The 19657-nt window shown below is 39.4% G+C and overlaps 1 protein-coding gene and 1 pseudogene across 2 annotated transcripts; one reads left to right on the top strand and one right to left on the bottom strand.

The window, feature by feature from the left end:
- The first annotated feature begins 5370 nt into the window (after positions 1-5370).
- On the top strand, positions 5371-6496 carry LOC107537924 (GPN-loop GTPase 1 pseudogene; annotated as a pseudogene).
- An 895-nt stretch (positions 6497-7391) lies between these two features.
- C1GALT1C1 (C1GALT1 specific chaperone 1) lies at positions 7392-13420 on the bottom strand. Of its 2 annotated transcripts, none has more exons than XM_016214066.2 (2): positions 13324-13420; positions 7392-10785 (listed from the first exon to the last, which is right to left on the bottom strand). In XM_016214066.2, the coding sequence occupies exon 2, from the start codon at positions 10778-10780 to the stop codon at positions 9824-9826; it is 957 nt and encodes a 318-aa protein (XP_016069552.1). In that variant the 5' UTR covers positions 10781-10785; positions 13324-13420; the 3' UTR covers positions 7392-9823. The 2 variants fall into 2 exon arrangements, with proteins under 2 accessions (XP_016069552.1, XP_016069551.1); XM_016214065.2 differs by lacking the exon at positions 13324-13420 and adding an exon at positions 13008-13023.
- Between the last annotated feature and the right edge of the window lie 6237 nt (positions 13421-19657).

Here is a 19657-nt window from a genome sequence, read left to right as displayed (position 1 = left end):
CTATGGCCGGATCTTTTTAGACAAGGATACAAGGGGAAGGGTTAGTGAAGAAGTGGAGAAGATTACAGTGTAGAGTGTAATATGCAAAGGCAGGACTAGCAGCTGCTTTGTGACAGTCAATATGTCCAAAAGACAGATGGGGAGAAGGATTGGTGAGTATTAAAATTAATGACAGGAGCAGTTTGGTTCAGTTATAGTTTAAGGAAAAAAGCTGAAGGGTCTAATCTATATTTTGCTCCAGATCCAATGATTTAATTTTGAGAAAAAGGATCCAATGATTTAATTTTGATAAAGAAGATCCAGCGATTGTACTCATGCAAGGAGATGGCCTGGGGCCTACTAAAAGTCACATTGTAAATTCCATAGCATTTAAGACAGCCAGAAAAATAAACAGGACTTTTAGAAGAAACCAAGTTTCCCAATAAATTCAGTTAAAAAAAAAGGGAAGAAACCAAGTTTTCTCCACTCACATATCATCCCCTGGGGGTGGGGGTAGGGTCCTTGCAATTATGGATTTTTTTTTTTTCATTGATTTCTTTATAGAGAGAGAGGAGAGGAGAGAGAGGATTCATTGGTTGCTTATTATATGTGCCCTGACTGGGGATCGAACCTGCAACCTTGGTGTATCGGGACAACACCCTAACCAACTGAGCTACCCGCCCAGGGCTTATGGCATTGTTTGGACCTGTGCTGTAACTGTAAAATACATACTGGATTTCAAAAACAATAAAAGAATGTAAACTATATTTTTCCCCCGTTGATTACATGTTGAAACGACAATATTTTGGATGTATTGGGTTAAATAAAATATAATGCTAAAAGTAATTTCACCACTGCCTTTTTACTATTTTGTTGTTAATCCTCACCCGAGGATACTTTTTTCATTGCTTTTTCAGAGAGTGGGAGGGAAGGAAGGAGGGAGAGACAAACAGAGGAGAGAGAATCATCGATGTGAGAGAGACACATCCATTGGTTGTCTTCCACATGTGCCCAGACCGGGGCGGGGATGAACCTGTAACCCAGGTATGTGCCCTTGACCAGAATTGAACCCACGACCCTTCAGTGTGAGGGCCAACGCTCTAACCACTGAGCAGCACTGGCCAATTGCCTTTTCACTCTTCTAATGTGGCTACCAGAAAATTTCAGACTACACACATGGCTCACATTATATTTCTACTGGACCACACTGAAATGGAGAATGGACAGTCTTTCCTGAAGCTTCCTTTTATTTATTTATTTTTGTTAAATGGTGGCAGAGTTTATTCTTTTTTAAAAAATCTTCACCAAAGGATATACTTATTTTTAAAATTGATTTTATTTATTTAAATTTTTTTTTAAAATTTATCTTTATTGTTGAAAGTGTGACAGATATTCCCCTTTTTCTCCCCATTGACCCTCTCCATCCTGCCCCACCCACCTCCCAGGCCTTCATCACCCCCTTGTCTGTGTCCACTGGTTATGCATATATGCATCTAAGTTCTTTGGTTAATCTCTTCCTACCATCCTCCACCCCACCCCCAACCCTCTTTCCCTCTGAGATATTTTTTTATTTTTATTTTTTTTTTTAAATTTTTATTTTTGTTTAAAGTATTACAGATGTCCCTTTTTCTCCCCAAAGACCTGTCCCCCCCCCCCCCCGGTCACTCTCCCCACCACTGTCCGTGTCCTTGGGCTGTGCATATCTGCATATAAATTCTTTGGTTACTCTCTCCCCCTCCAGGCCCCCACCCCCCTCCATCCCTCTGACTTTCGTCAGTCTCAACTATGCTTCCATGTCATTGAATCTATTCTGCTCATCAGCTTATTAAGTTCTTTTTTTTTTTTTAAATATATCTTTATTGATTTTAGAGAGAGGAAAGGAGCGAGAGAGAGAGATAGAAACATCAATGATGAGAGAGTCATTGATCGGCTGCAGCTTGCAACCCGGGCCTGTGCCCTGACCGGGAATCGAACCCTGATCACCTGGATCCTAGGTCGACGCTTAACCGCTGAGCCACGCCCGGCCGGGCAGTTTATTAAGTTCTTTAGATTCCATTTATAAGTGAGATCATGTGATATTTTTCTTTCGCTGCCTGGCTTATTTCACTTAGCATAATATTCTCCAGGACCATCCATACTGTCCCAAAGGGTACGAGATTCTTCTTCTTTACAGCTGCGTAGTATTCCATGATGTAAATGTCCCACAGCTTTTTAATCCACTCATCTACTGATGGGCACTTGGTCTGTTTCCAGGTCTTAGCTATTGTAAACTGTGCTGCTATGAACATCGGGGTACATATATCCTTTCTGATGAATGTTTCAGGATTCTTAGGATACATTCCTAGGAGTGGAATCACTGGGTCAAACGGCAGCTCCATTTTTAATTTTTTGAGGAACCTGCATACTGTTTTCCATAGTGGTTGCACCAGCCTGCATTCCCACCAGCAGTGCATTCTTATACACCAACAATGAATTTCAGAGAAACTAAAAAAGCAATACCATTTACCACTGCAACTAAAAAAATAAGATACCTAGGAATAAACTTAACCAAGGATGTAAAATACAGGAAGATTTAAACAAGTGGAAGAAGATACCATGCTCATGGATTGGAAGAATTAATATCATTAAAATGTCTATACTATCCGCCCGGCTGGGCGTGGCTCAGTGGTTGAGCGTCAACCTAGGATCTAGGCAATCAGGGTTCGATTCCCGGTCAGGACACATGCCCGGGTTGTGGGCTCCATCCCCAGTCGGGGGCGTGCAGGAGGCAACCGATCAATGACTCTCTCATCATTGATGTTTCTATCTCTTCCTCTCCCTCTCCTTTCCTCTCTCTGAAATCAATAAAGATATGTGTGTTTAAAGAAAAAAAAAAGTCTATACTACCCAAAGCAATTTATAAATTTAATGCAATTCCTATGAAAATACCAACAGCATATTTCACAGACCTAGAACAAACGTTTCAAAAATTTATATGGAACTAAAAAAGACCCCGAATAGCTGCAGCCATCTTGAGAAAAAAGGACGGAGTGGGAGGGATCACATTACGGGATTTCAAACTGTATTACAAAGCCACTGTAATCAAAACGGCCTGGTATTGGTACAACAACAGGCTTATAGATCAATGGAACAGAACAGAGTCCCCAGAAATACACCCACGCCATTATGGTCAGTTAATATTTGACAAAGGAGGCAAGAGTATCCAATGGAGTAAAGACAGTCTCTTCAATAAGTGGTGCTGGGAAAATTGGACAGGTACATGTAAAAGAATGAAACTAGACCAGCAACTTTCACCATACACAAAAATAAACTCAAAATGGATAAACTGATTTTAGAGAGAAAGGAAAGAGAAACATCAATGTGAGAGAGAAACATCATGCCTCCCATATGTGCCCCAAATAGGGATGGAACCTGAAACCCTGACCTGGAATCGAACCTGTAATCTTCATGATGTACAGGACAACGCTCCAACCAAGCTTCCTTTTAGAGGCAAGTGCCTTAGAGTGGTAAATATGGAAAAGATTCTCAGTACTAGGATTGTCTTCCATCAAGCTAGGACCAGTTTTTCCCTTTTCCCTCAGATGGCATGGGGCTGGTGTTTTGACAATCAGAATGTCCTCATTTAACATGTTGATAACCTATATGGATGTCTCATCACTAAATCAGAACATTTATTTTTTTTCAAATGCAAGCCTGCCACATATTAAGGGCATCCCTTCCTCCTTTGCTGCCATCCATCCATCCAAAACCAGTCTTATTTTTAGGTCCTGCTCTTCCTGCCAGGGCTTTTGCCAAATTACCAAAGCAATGGCATAACCAATGTGGCCATTCTTGCATGGCATCAGTGAAAACTACAAAAGAAATGAAATTATGTGGGATAAAAGAAATAGTATTTATCACATTGAGGGCTTTTTTTTTTTTTTAAAGTTTAAGCTTTGTTGATTTTAGAGAGAGGTAGGGGAACATCGATGTGAGAGAGAAACATCAATCATCTGCCTCTCACATGTGCCCCAACTGGGAATTGAACTGGTCACCTTTTGGTATACGGGATGATGCTCCAACCAACTAAGCCACACTGGCCAGGGCCAAATTGAGGGTTTTTATGGCAAAAGGACCACCATATTCTAATAATAAACTATGGCTTGTGTAGTGTAAAGTGAGGATATAGCCCAATTCCTCTTCCCAGTTGGTGGAAAGGTATCCGCCTGGCCAGCAGCCAGAAGGAGCAGAGAAGCTTGGATCTCAGTCTTTCCCATGTCCTTGACAGCTAACAAGCTTCACCAGACCCTCTGTTTGGCCTTGGCATGCAGGCTGTTCCCAGCACAGCTCCCTCCCTGTCCCCTCTGCTAGCTGCTAGATAATCCCTTGCTGGACCCTGCCTGACGCCAAAACTCACCCTACTGGCTGCCATCATTGGGTCTTCCCTTATGTAAGTAATAAAGGCGATGTCTCTCCCCTCTGGTCCCCCATGTGGTTTTTCTGGACTAGCAAAGAGCAGTGTGGCACCCCTGAGGTTGGAGCTTCTACAGTACAGCTTGTTTTACTGCTCAGGCAAAGATTACACAGAGTGATTATTTATTTGACTCCCTGTATGAATCATGAATTTGGGCTCTTTTTGCTTTCCACAAAATACCAGGCCTAGTGTTGAGCTCATAGATACTGGATATATACAAGCAATATTATAGGGTATAGACTGCATACTAATAAAGGTGGATTTATCTTTTATTATGATAGAAACCCCAGATATACATTACCATTTCGTCATTTCATACTTTCCAAACAAGTCATTGTTCCCATTACCCTTTAAATACTTTATAGTATTTTATCTTTGATGATGTGGGAATTATTGAGTGATTCTTTTTAAATTAAACTTCGGGGGACTTCTTTGCAGGGAGGTTGGCAAACATTTCTGAATTTGTTTGCCAAAAGAAAGCTAAACTTTTACAAACATACTCTTCATGTAACCACTCAGACAAGCATTGAACCATTAATCCAGTCCAGCTGGCCCTAAAAGGAACATCATATGCTTAACAAATGAAGGGTAAATTAGTGATACATCATCACCAGACTCTGCTTTCAGTAACTTTTCTAATACAGGTGTGCCCTGTTTTTTGTTGTTTTTTGTTTTTTAAAGCCCAATAGATGGGTTTGTTTAAACGCATTTGAGATATTGTTGCCTAGTAATTGTCATCAGTTTGACTCAAGTACAGGCACTGGGGATACAGCGAAAATGAGGTTGACAAGGTTCCTGCTTTCATGGAAGTACTTGGAGAGGCTCACAGGACACCTGCATAGGCAAGGTGTTCCACCTCATATGATCAATCTGGACCCAGCTGTGCGTGTTCTCTTCCCTGCCAATATTGATATTCCTGCACTGTGAAGTATAAAGTCATGAAACAATGTGGACTTGGGTCCAATGGGGGCATAGTGACCTCACTAAATCTCTTTGCTACCAGATTTGATCAGGTGATGAAATTTATTGAGAAGGCCCAGAACATGTCTAAATATGTTTTGGTTGACACACCTGGGCAGATTGAAGTATTCAGCTGGTCGGCTTCTGGGACAATCATCACCGAGGCCTTGGCATCCTCATTTCCAATGATCATCACTTATGTAATGGACACATCAAGAAGTATCAACTCAGCCCCAGCCGGTTTGGCTCAGTGGTTAGCGTGTCGGCCCTTGGACTGAAGGATCGCACGTTCGATTCCAGTCAAGGGCACAAACCTTGGTTGCAGGCTCTCAATTCCCGCCATGCCCCCCCTCCCCCCCAGGCCTTTGCAGGAGGCAACCAATTGATGTTTCTCTCTCTTTGCCTCTCCCCTTCCCTTCCACTCTTCCTAAAAAGAAAAAAAAAAATCAATGGAAGAAACATCCTCAGGTGAGGATTAACAACAAAAAAAGTACCAACCCAGTGACCTTCATGTCCAATATGCTCTATGCCTGCAGTATCTTGTACAAAACCAAGCTTCCTTTCATTGTGGTCATGGATAAAACTGACAACATTGATCACAGCTTTGCAGTGGAATGGATGCAAGATTTTGAGGCTTTCTAAGATACTTTGAATCAAGAAACTACATATGTCAGTAATCTGAATCATTCAATGAGCTTGGTATTAGACGAGTTTTACAGCTCACTCAGGGTGGTAGGTGTGTCTGCTGTTCTGGGTACAGGCTCAGGTGAACTGTTTGTGCAAGTCACCAGTGCTGCGGGAGAATATGAAAGGGGATACTGTCCTGAATATGAACGTCTGAAGAAATCACTGGCCGTGCACAGAGCCAGCAGCAGAAAGAAGTGGAATGCCTACGGAAAGATATGGGCTCTGTAGCTTTGGACACAGGAACTGCTACATACAGCTTATCTCCTGTGTGGGACTCTTCTGACTTGATCCTGACCCGGGGAACCCTGGATGAAGAGAATGAGGAAGCAGAGACACTGATATTGTCCAGTTACAGAGGAAAGCCATGAAGAGCCAGCATTCCACAATTTTATGCAAGAATCAATGGCCCTGCCCTAGCTATTTTGGATCAGTGGTTAGAGCATTGGCTGTGGGCTGAAGGGTCCTGGGTTCAATTCCGGCCAAGGGCATGTACCTCAGTTGCATGCTCGACCTCCGACCTTGGTCAGGGCTCATGCAGGAGACAAACAATTGATGTCTCTCTCTCACATCAATGTTTCTCTCTCTCTCCCATTCTCTCTGGAAAGCAATGGAAAAAATATCCCCAGGGGAGGATTAAAAAAAAAAAAAAAAAAAGAATCAATGACACAAGTACTGGAAGAGAAATAGCGAATAGTTGCTAGAAGTCCAAAAGTTTGGAACTTTGTGAAGGAACTATCCTTACCTCTGACTGGGGTTACTATAAAGAACAATTTTGTTCAGAATAGCAGTTTCTCTTATTAGGGAAATCTCCTGACTCCGACGAAGCCAGGGATAGAAGACATTTGGATCTGGCAGGTAGATGCCAATTCCTCTTGGCCTTTCTCTTGGGTTTTTGCAAGGAGGGGTATTCTGACTGTTCTTGGATGCTGGTATTCTAAGCATAAAATTTCACGTTTTTCGTTTGAACTCAAGTACTTCTGCTTGCTGGTGGATGGAATGGAGAGAGAACATATTGTTCACTTCAGGTCTCTATTATTAGGCTGGATCTATAGCATCTATCTCCCTAGCATCTTGTTCTTGAACCATGAGTTCCCCTACTTTTAGCAGAAAGGGAGAGGGGAAACATGAGCTTGTAGAGAGTGGCAGGGTATGAAATGTGCCTCACGCTGGGTGGCTCATTATAGGACACAAGGTTTGTTTAAGAAAGTGGGCAAAATATATAATTAATGAATAACAATCCTGCTTTCAATGGCAACCTGGATAGTTTGAAATTTTAACTTTGTTGTAAACCTGCCTGTCATAATTTCAAATAAGAAAGTTATATAGCCCGGCCGGCGTGGCTCAGTGGTTGAACATTGACCTATGATCCAGGAGATTCCAGGCCAGGTGAATCTCAGGTATCAATTCTTATATGACCTGCTTTATCAGAGTACTCTACCTTTGACCATCCGGTGCCTATTTAAACATTCTAAAAATAAAAGTATTTCATTTTACCAAAAATGCATTACAGAAAAATCTGGGCATTACAAATTAGATTTGACACATAAGCAATCTTTTAGCTACATGAAAAAAAAGTCAAGGGGTTGACTCTGTAAATTGTTCCAAATCCAATGTTTTACTTTTGAGAAGGAAGATCTAATCATTGAATTTGTCTAAGGAGATGGCCTGAGGCCTGCTAAAAGTCAAGTTACAGTTTCCACTGTATTCAAGACAACCAGAAAGATAAATACAACTTTTAAAAGAAACTTTGTTTTTTCTCATTCATATCTCAGTGAATCTCACACTTCTGGAATTTGTTACACCTGTGTTTTCCAATGTGGTAGCCACTAGCCATATATAAAATATATTCACAATTATGATCAATTTCCATTAGACCTTCATTCTTTCCAATTCTCCTCCCAAGTAACAGAGTGGGGTTAGAGTTGCAGTTTTTGGCTATTGAATGTATGGTGATCAAATCTGTAACCATGACCTCGGTACTACTATTTTCTATGTTACAGATTTTATCTACAAGATGTGGTACAAAAAAGTTCAAAGAAACAACATGTTAAGACAACCAACTTCTTATAAAGAAATACTTATGTATAAAAATATAATCAAGAGTATCAATTTGATTTAAAAGCAATTGTTACGTTTGCACCCATTAGGAAATCAAACACTGTAATGCATTCACTGATATATTTATTACAACTATATCACGATACACTAATGTAACCGAATGTGATATAGTAGAAATTTAATATATTGGTGTTGGGGGCAAGATGACACTTATAAACTGGGTGTTACAGTTAGTGAGATACTGTTTATCTTTGGACTCACAGTGAACATTTGATTTGTAGTAATTGCATCTGAGACCACATATTAGGTTGCTTGATAAAGGGGTTTATTAATTTTCAAAATAACCCTTCATTTTAACCAAAAGCCCCAACGAGGAAAATCAGATAAATTAAAACAAAAGGGTTTTAAACACTACTCTGATGACCAATAATTTGAAGCCCAAGGTCCTCTTGAGGAAATTTCTTTCTGGTTTGCAAAAGCTGTGGGAGACCATTAACATCATGAGCCCTGCTACAGGAAATACTGATCTCTAAAATTTCATGGTCTCAAACCCTATGGGGCCTTATGGATCTGACTTAATAAGACATGTGCAGGCCTAATAATAGGACAAGTCAGCTCCAAGTATTTCACACATTTATAAGCACAGGAGCTATTGTATTCACCACTGGATAAAGCTTCTGCGTAGGCACTGAAATTAGGTAAATGGTATAGTAATCCAAGGTGAATGGTGAGGTTAAGGCTTCCACACCAAAACCAGTTGGAATATGGTACAACCATGAACATAGGGAAAAATTTCAGAATTTGAACAGGTAAACAAAACTAGGAAAGACTCAACTCAGGTAAGTGAAACTGTCTGATTGCCAAAAGAAGTTTTTCAAAGGAGACTTCTACAAAACTCATTTGCCCAGCAAGAGTAAATAAATCTCAACTGATGCAGTTTTATCCGAGTCACAGCTGAGCTTGATTAACTGGGGAACAACACAGTTAAATGACATTACATTCTTCATAGTCACTACAATTTCAGTATCTGCATAGAGAAGTACAGAGAGTTACATTGAAATTGTGTATGCTGAGGAATGCCACTAGATTAGCTCCCAGGAAAATTATTAAACTCTATAATTGTCACTTTTTCTCTCAAGGATAGATTTCAACTTCCACTATTACATTGGTTGGGAACATTTCCTTTGTTGGCTGTGTATTTTGAGAAAGCAAAATCATTGGCACTTGCGGAGGCTTAGAACATAAACCAACATTAAAAGTAATGGAAACATAGCTAAAAGTTTTACCTTAATCACAAATTCACAACTAGAGATCCATTTGCATATCTTAGAAAGCTAAAAAGACATGTTACATTTTTTAACCAATCAGCAAAAATATGTGCCACAGATTTTAATGTTCATAATTTAGTTCATCACATAAACATGTTTATAAATATATGCTTGATTTGCAAAATTATTCTTATATCTTTCCAACATGTTTGAAATTTTCATGTTTTAAGGAAAAATCCCACTCTATTTAAAAATGTACTACTAAATTTTAATCTGTGATTAAACCAGTGTCACCAAACTGAAAAAGAGAAAAAAACAAAAACAAAACATACTGCTTTGTTGGATATGTAGTTGTTACCACAAATAATGACAACACATGTCCTATACAGTGATCATATACATGCTCTTGTTTTACTTCTCAGTCATTGTCAGAACCATTTGGAGGTAAGAAAACCAATGTATCATTGAAAATATGCCCAAATGGCCTAAGACGGTATACTCCGTACATCATCACATGCATCTGATTAGGAGTCAGTCCATTAAAAGTAATGGCCATATCTGAACAACATCCTTCTACTACAGGTTTGGGTTGATCAGCCATTGTCTCCTTAATTAAAAGCCCAACAGATTTGGTATTAAATACATTTTTTCTTTCAGAATCTTCTGCATTTTCTGCAAACACTCCAGCATATTTCAGGCAGACTGCTAGTTGCTTATCTTCAGATATCTTCCAAATCATCCCTCCCTGTTCAGGACACTTTTCAGGGACAGAGAGAAGTCCGTTAAGTCTTTTCATTGATTCAATACTTAAGACAATTCCTCCTTCCATCTGCACATAATCAAGGTCTCCAGATTTTTCAGTGTGGCCTAGATAGAATGGTTGTGATGGATCCTTTCTTAACAAAAAATACTTTAAGTTTTCAATAATAGCAAATGTTGAGGGGCGTGCAAGGAAGAACCAGTTGTAATGGTCTCTGTATTTATCAAAGGCATATTTGTAAGCTTTTCTCATCATCAACCACATGTCATTTGTTTCCATGTTAATTGACTCAAATACTTTAACTTTTTCAGAACTGAAAAACTCTGCTTTGTCACAGTGTTTGGTCCAAGTCTCCTTCACTGCAGCCCAAAGACTCACATCTTTGGGTTTTACAAGGATGATGCAGTATACCCGAAAGCTCTTACTGAGCTCCATGCGTTCATTCTCTGAAATTTTCAAGATATCTTCTTTATTAGGAGCTTGTAGGTGATGATGCTTATGGTGGTACATTCTATTTCCATAACCAATCCTAATGTGTCCTAGCATAGTGATCAAGGTACAGAAAATGCTTCCCAGCATCATACCTTTCAAAAATGAACTGCTTTCAGAAAGCATTTTTCCTACAAAGAAGAAAAAAATTCTTAGGATACTTAACAGAAACATATTAGCCTACTGATTTAATTTGGTGTTCCTTATACACGTAAATTTTTATCTTAACATTAAAAGGTTTCCAAGTTTGAAATCAAGTTAGTTGCATATAGCCTAGGAATAATGAGGTTCCAATTTATACTGTTCAGTATAAACTGGAACTCTGCAGCAACACCTCTATGCAGGATTTTTCTGGGAGGCTACTTTTGTACTTCATCTATGGGGATTTAATTAACCAAGTACTAAAAGCATTAACCTGAGAAACAAATGTTACGTAGGTTACCTGTCTATAATTCCCTTTAAAGAAATTTTGTTTCCCAAGCTTGCATTATATTATTTAAACATCTCTGCTGTTATAGACTTTTATATCAAAACCTTAAATTGAAGAGATAAAACCACCACCAACGGGTAAATCACCAATGGTATCTGTGCTAGCATTTTTGTTCTCAACCTAATGCTTTATTTAACTGACAGCTGCCATCCTTAAGTGTTTTGAGTATAACGAAAGCAAGTTTCTTGAGATTGACACCATATGTTAATATTTACCCTTTTGTTCCTAAGAATAAATGGTTTCCAATAAGTATCCCAATGAACTGATGTAATAAAAGACCATGATGAAAATAGTTGAACTATTTGCATAAGAACTGAGTCAATATAGGAATATAGGTATATCTGGGAACCATTAATGACCATTTTTATTTCCTCCCAAGGCATTTTCTTATTTTGGGGGGAAGTAAAAGGGGAAAAGTTGATACTTTTTTAAAAAAATTCTCACCCGATGATATTTTTTCCATTGCTTTCCAGAGAGTGGAAGGGAAAGAGGGAGAGAGAGAAAAAGAAAGGGAGGGGAAGAGAGAGGGAGAGAAGAGGGAGGGAGAGGAAGAGAAGGGGAGGGAGGGAGAGAGGGGGAGAGAGGGGAAGAGAGGGGAAGGGAGGGAGGGAGAGAGGGGGAGAGAGGGGGAGGGAGGGAGGAGAGAGGTAGGAGAGGGGGAGGGAGGCGGGAGAGAGAGGGAGAGAGAGGGAGAGACATTGATGTGAGAGAGACACATGGATTGATTGCCTCCCGACTGGGGCTGGGGTCGGAGCCTGCAACAGATGTACCTGTCCTTGGCTGAAATCAAACCTGGGACCCTTCAGTCCCAGGCTGATGCTCTAACCACTAGGCCAAACTGGCTAGGGCTACACTTTTATTTCAATCAGAAACTAAAATAAAAGCCAACATTAAATACAACTGTTGAAATTTTCCCAGTCTCCCCTCTATCTCCACCAGGAATGGTCTACTTAGCTACTGAGTTTTTCTTTGCCTCTTAAAGTTGAAAGGGGTCTTAGACGCTACCTAATGTCATTTCTCTCATTTTACAGATAGGGAAACAGAGGGTCCAACGAGTTTAAGTAACTGACCCAAAGTCACACAGTCAGTGGTAGAACTGAACTAAAAATTAGATTTCCTGACATCAGTTTCAAGTTTTTTCTATTTCATAATAATGATCTTAACAGTGCTTCTACCCATATTATTAAGTTAATAAACAAGTTACAGAATTACCTCGTTTTCCTACAAATAAAAAAAATGTGAGGTTTGTTAACTGCAATTGACATTTTGCACACATTACCACACCGCTACAAGGAAACCACCCTTGATTTTCTTCTAGAGGAATGGACTTTGACTTCTACTAGGACAGGTGTGGGATAGCTTGACAGATCTAATTCCTTAGTGGGGGTGGGGGATGGGGAAAGAGGAAGGCCAGTTTTTTTTGTGTCACTCACAGAACTTGGTCAATAAACACAGCCCTAAGAAGGAAAAGATATTTGACAGGAAACAAGTTCTGCCTAATATCAGAATTGTCAGATGCATTCTAAAATTAATTTCGATAAGACTCTGGCATTTCATCTTATGCAATTTTCATTATTTCTGAAATATGATATATGATAATAATATATGATAATAATATATGATAATAAATATATGATAATAATGGCATATGTATGTCAGAATTCTTCCTGAACGGGGATTCTACTCATGTGTTACTTGCACCAATTATTCTAAGGGATAGATCTTTTTTCCATTAGGGGCGGCAAAAACAAACAAACAAACAAACAAACAAAAGTAACACTGGAGATGCACATGACAGGATATTTGGTGCAGAGGAGAGGGAAACTTAAAACTGAACAGGAGCACAAATGACGCAAAACTTACCAGAGTGGTTTTTGAGATGAACCTTTTTAGGTAAAGGTAGTTGGGGTGGAGTATGGGAAGAGGAGGGTGAAATGGAGACAAGAAGTGAGCGGGAGGTCATGGTCACCTCCAGACCCCATTGAAGGACCAAGAAGGGCCTCCAAGAAGGTTGCTCTCAGTCTCTCCCGGCCCCCGCCAACTACTCCCACCACTGCACCTGCCCGGGTACCCCGCGTAGAGCATGCTGGGAGTGGGCCAGGGCCCAGGCCATTCCCAAGAGTGGGGACGGGCCCCTCTGGGGGTCGCTCCGGACGCAGGCCGACGCCCACGGACTCACCCGCGTCTAGAAAGTCTCAGGGGTGGGAAAGCGCAGCCGCGCACAGCTTTCCTCTCACGTTCGCGCGCCCCTCGGTTCCGCTCCCGGCCGGGCCGCTCTAGATGTAGGCGGTGTCCTCTCGCTGGTTTCGCTAAAGGTGGGGAGGGCCCGGAAGTGGACGTCCGGAAGGCGCGGGCGGCGGGCGGGGCCAACGAGACTTAGGCGGGGCGGAGCCGCGGGCCCGCGCAGACGCTGGAAGGGCCAGGCACACGTAGCACGCCCTTACTCCCCGCCCCCTGCCGAGGTCAGAGAGGCGGGTCCTGCAGGCGTGACCCGCACGCCGTTTTTACCCTTTAAGACCCCAGAGAGGTCTGCGTGCGTCTGACCTGCTGACACCTCCCACCTCTTCACGTTCGGGGCGGGGAAGCTTCGAGGGCTAGTGGGAGCATTGCTCCTTGCAGTTCTAGTGTCAGCTCTCTTAATCGTTTCTCTAACGTATTCCGTCGTCTTTGCACCCTCCAGTTAACAAGAGGGTACTCAACCCAGTGCTCCTGGGCTGGGACGAAAATGCAAGCCACAGAAATAGTTATGGAATGATGAGGGCAAGGATTCGCTATGGTTATTGGAATGGCATCCGAAGCCCCACTGTCTGGAATCCAATCCTGTCTTCACTGCGTCCTTTGGTATGCTGGGAAAGTTCCTTCACCTCGCTATGCCTCAGTCCCCTTCTTTGCAAAGTATAGAAAATATCCTGTGAGTGCTTTCTCATAGGAAATTAAACGAGATAGTGCATATGACTCCATCAGCAAAAGACCAAGCATAAAGTAAGCATTCATTAAATGTTGGCTATTATTTTCACCCCTGTATCACTAACAGTACATATTTGTGGAATTAATGAACGCTAGAGCTACAGCTCAGGAGCCAGGGCCAGGGTAAGGCGCTTTCTAAAGGTCACAGAGAAATGAATGGCAGTGGTGGGACTAGAACCCAGGTCTCCTAATTACAAGTGCAGAGCTCTCTGCTAAACATGTTACCTGCCTTTAAAAATTCATTTTTGTGGCAAACAGAGGTTTTTGCTAAACAGCACAAATTCTTACAAATATCTAAAATGCCTGTCAGTAGGTTCCATCCAAATAACATTGGTGACTTACTCAGGCCTGAGTTCCTAAAGACACATGTATTTGAGTATTGGCAATGGACCAGTTTAGACGGAAGTTTTCGAGAAGAACTGAAACAATGGACAAATAGATTTTAGGCATTTATTATTCTGGCAGCACTACCCTAAATTCTGCAGTTATAGTGGTGAACAAAATGAGCCCCACCCTGCCTTCATGGAGCCCTCAGTGTAGCAGGGAAGAAAGACATTAAACAGTTCATTACAAATAATTATAATGGTGTTATGTTCTTTAAAGGAATACAAAAAGGAATTTTAGTACTGGAAAGGAACTTAAGTCTGTAGAGTATCTTCACTATATTTTCTCAAATAATATACTGTCTATTTGCACATCATATATATAAAATACATGTTTATGTATGTACATATGTACATATATAGTTAAGTGAAATGAGTTGCAGAATAATGTGTATAGTATGATTATACTTTGGTGAAAACAAAATTTTATGTATGTACACGTGTTTTTGATATGTTTGTATGAGCAAAGAGAGTTGTGGAAGGCTCTTCAGCAGGCTGCTACTATTGATTACATCAGGAAGTTGAGTTGTGGGTAATTAGTTTTGTCTTTATACATGCTTGTATTGTATTGTTCCACTGGTTATAACAAGCATTTGTTACTTTTGAATTTGTAGAACAGCAAATAAAGGGATCTTTAAAATTAGAGGGACAAAATAGATAAGAGAAAAAGATACCAATAAAAATGCCTTTTAAAGAATGAAATCTTACCATTTGTGACAGCATGGATGGACCTAGATGGTATTATGCTAAGTGAAGTAACTCAGACAGAGAAAGATAAACACCATATGATTTCACTTATATGTGACATCTAATGAACAAAATAAACGAAATAGAAACAGACTCATAGATATGGAGAACAGACTGACAGTTGTCAGAGGGGAGGGGGATTTTGGGCCCGGTGAAAAGGTGAAGGGATTAAGCAGTGCAAATTGGTAGTTACAGAATAGCCACAGAGATATAGATTACAGCATATGGAATATAGTCACTAATATCAAGAAAACTGTGCTTGGGGCCAAATGGGTACTTGAAATAGTGGGCGACCATTTGGTAAAGTACATGACTTTCTAAGCACTTTACTGTACATCTGAAACTAATACAGAATAATATTGAATGTAAACTGTAATTGAAAAATTAAGAAATAAATTAAAAAAGAAACCAACAGATTAACTAGAAAAAAGTAATTCAGGGGACAGAAAATTTGGATAATCTAATTAACAGTTTATGCACTGTGTACAAGACAGAAAAAATAGTACATCTTTTTATATGGAACGATGATTAAAAATTAGTCTACATATTATACTATTTTATAAAGTAAATTTTAGTTAACTTCAGACAAATACACAAAATGCAATAGAGTTAATTGAAAATAAACAAAAATATCATCAAAAAAAACCTTTTAAAGAGTGCAGAGAACCAGTCTCTCTTTGCAAAAAGGGACCAAGGAAGGACACATCAGAATGGCATTCTGAATTCAGAGAGTGACAAGGAGGCAATTTAAAATGCATCTTCTATCCAGTACAGAGAGATATACCAAACTGGAAGTATTGTTGCAAGATGCTCTGAATAAACCACAGGATTTTCAATACCAAAAGCACTGTTAATGACAGATTGTCTAAAAACCCAGTTTTTTACTTAAAGCAGAGCTTAAATATCCTTAGTATTTGAAGAATAGTGAGATGGTTGATTTATAGTTACGTGATTGCATTTTAAAAACATAATTCTACATTGTAGTCCTAATTTAAAATTACATGCAATTAGTATCTGTTAAAATTAAAAATATTTATAGTCTTTGGCCCAGGAAACCCACTTCTTGTGATCTCTCCCCCAGAAATTAAAGCACCAGAATGTAAGGCTAAATATATAAGGGCAAATGTATTGTTATTTATAATAACAATTGTAATTGTTATTATACAATTAACAATTAATTGTATAATATTGTTAATTGTAAATATATAAGGGCAAATGTATTATTTATAATAACAATTGTAATTGTTATATAAGTAAAAGAGAGGAACATCCATCAATAAGAGATTGGTTGAATTAATTATGGTGCATCCATGTAGTGGAATATTAAGTATAAAATAAACATTTCATTAACCTGCACTGAGCACTTTACTAAACACACTAACCTGCACCTTGTGGGGGAGCGTTGCTTTTGAGTTTGGCTGCCTTCACGTACCCAGTAGGTGAAGCAAAACTGCATTCAGAGCTGACAATACTGCATTTTTGGTAAAGCCATCCTGCCAAGTCATGCATTATTCAGCACGAAAAGTCATTAATTTCTAGTAATTGGCTATTCACTTGCATATGAGCACTCAGATTTTCAAAATCACTGCAGAGGCCTTTGGGAAATGAACATAGCTTTCTACAGTAGTTCACTGGAGTAATACATGTTGAAGAAAATCTAAGATGGGTTGTTTTCTACATAACATTTTTGGAGGGTTAAAATGTCTTGTGTTTACCAACATTAAGTACCTGTAGTATGTGTACCTATTCTGCCTAGAGTTTCACAGCTGTTCATCTTCAATAAACAAATTCCCTTGTCTGAGCAAATTCATCATTGTTTCCATTTGAGTGTAGTTTAGTCCCTAAATGAATCTCATTTGTGTGTTCATACACAGTTATGCTTACAATCTCATTTAAAAAATGTTTTTCCATTTGATGGCTGGTTGAAAGCTTTCCTTTTTTTAAAAAAAATAACCCATTTACCTGCTACCAAATGTATATTAAGTGTTTACAATAGGTCAGGCACTGTGCTGGGTATTGTTTCTTTTAAAAACTTTATTATGGGAAATTTCAAACATATACAGAAATAGAGAGAAAAGCATAAGGAAACCACATGTACTTTTTAGGAAGCTTTAACATCATTCAAAGCCAATCTTGTTACATCCCTACCCCTTCCTCTTCCCTCCCTTCCAGGGTATTGTGAAACATCTTCAGGACATCATGTCATTTCATCCACAAACATTTCAAAATGATCTATAAGAGATAAGGGCTTTTTAAACCTCAGTGCCACAATACCACTGTTCCTCACCCCCACAGTACCACTTAATGTAATAAAACATTCAGTCAGTGTTCAAATTACCAATAATACCACAATAAGAATTTTTAAATAATCTGAATCTAAATCCAAGTAGTCTACACATTGTGATTGGATTTTGTGTCTCCTGAGTCTCTTTTTAGTCTTTAGGTTCTTACTTTATCTCCATTCCCCCCCCATCAAGCCTTGATATTTTTTTATTGAAGAAATCTGTTTTTCTGTCTTGTATAGTTAACCATAGTCTGGTGCAGGTAGCCTTATCCTATTTGCTTTAATATGTTTCTCTGTCTTTTGTGTTCCTTATAAACAAGTAGTTGGATCAAAAATAGGGTTGCCAGATTTAGCAAATAAAAATACACAGTGCCCAGTTAAAATTGAATTTCAGATAAATAACAAGTAATTTTTTAGTATAAGCATGTCCCTTGCAATGTTTAGTATGTCCCATGCATTAAATTTGGGACATAATCATACTAAGAGTATTTGTTGTTTATCTGAAATTCAGTTTTATCTGGTCATTGTGAATTTCATCTGGCAATTGTAACCCTAATCTAAAAGCTTTGTTTGATTCAGTTTCAATTTTTTTTTTTTTTTGGTGTGGAGCAGGGGCAAAATTACTTCAAAGATGGTAGCATGTGATGCTTCCTTCAGGAGCCTTCTGTCTGGTTGTCTCTCTTTGTGATGATAGCTGTCATTGATGTGCATTATGGTGATCTGATTTTCCAAGGCGCATTTTTAAGGGGAAGTTTGATGTAGTGATTAAGAGGTCAGGCTCTGGCATAGGAAGGATTTGGTTTGATCTCTGGCTCAGTGGCTTACTAGCAGCTATGTGACCAGGGACAAGTTAGTTTCCTTCTTGCAGCCTTAGCTTCCTCATCCGTAAAACAAGTGTAATTTCATAAGATTTTTTTGAGGATCAAATGAGTATCTGGAGGATTTAGAATAGTGCCAGCACACAGTAGAAGAGACTCTTGGATTATGGCCTTTCAAATTCATGATTTTCCAATATTAAAAACTTTAAATCCTACATTCAACAGTCAAGTTATATTTTCACATTATTAATAAAAATAGCAATAAAGATTTATTGAATGAACAGTCATATTTGTCCAGTGCTTTGCAGTTGACAAAGGCCTTCCTCATGTGAACCTCTTCTCATTTGATCCTCATAGCAGCCTTTTAACTGGAAGGACTGGTCTTATCTGTTTTTTACATCTGGAGAATCTTGGGTTTAGGGAGGTGACTTCCTCTTGCTGTGTGTAGCGCAGTTAGGAAGTCACACAATAAATAAGGGTCTGGGTCCTATCCCAAGGCTCTTTTGATGAAATACATTAAATGAGCAAAATTGTGTGGTCCTCTCTCTGTGCAACACTTTCATTTCTTTTTTTTTGTAAAGCCTTACCTGAGGATATTCTTTCCATTGCTTGTAAGAGAGAGTGTAAGGGAGAGAGAGAGAGAGAGAGGGAGAGAGAGAGAGAGAGAGAGAGAGAAACATAGATTGGTTGCTTCCTGCAGGTGCCTCAACTGGGAGCCAGGGATCGAGCCTGCAGCCGAGGTATGTGCCCTTGGCGGGAATCAAATCTGGGACTCTTCAGTCAGAGGGCCAACACTCTAACCACTGAGCCAAACCGGCCAGGGCAACACTTACATGTCTTGGTTCCAGTGACAACATTATCTTGTTTTCTTTTTCAACTTCTTGTTTCTTTCTCAGATTACTCTCTCCCTGCCCCCATCTTGGTGTCTCATTCTCTTCTGAATGTAGTTGTTCTCCAGGTCCTATCCTGAGTCTGTTATTGCTATATTCTCAACCTTTGATATCTACTCAATAGCTTCGTCTGTTCAAATAGCTTCAACCATTCCCTCCAGGAAGATGATTTCCAAATCTGTATTTCTGGCCACTACCTCTTCCTTGAGTTTTGGACCCAAAATTTCAATAACCTGTTTGATATCTCCATATGGCTGTTTCAGAGAGAATCTTATATTCAATGGGTCAGCTTACCTGGATCCAGATTTCAACCAATTAACTATAAACAAACAAACAAGGATCAAATTGAGAAAATTTGCCTACCTATTAATGACATTTAGTATTTGATGACATTAAAGGCTTAATATTAATTTTTTAGGTGAGA

This window comes from Miniopterus natalensis, chromosome X, assembly GCF_054644295.1.
Source record: "Miniopterus natalensis isolate mMinNat1 chromosome X, mMinNat1.hap1, whole genome shotgun sequence".
In the NCBI taxonomy this organism is placed as follows: domain Eukaryota; kingdom Metazoa; phylum Chordata; class Mammalia; order Chiroptera; family Miniopteridae; genus Miniopterus; species Miniopterus natalensis.
This window is presented reverse-complemented; position numbering and strand designations above follow the sequence as displayed.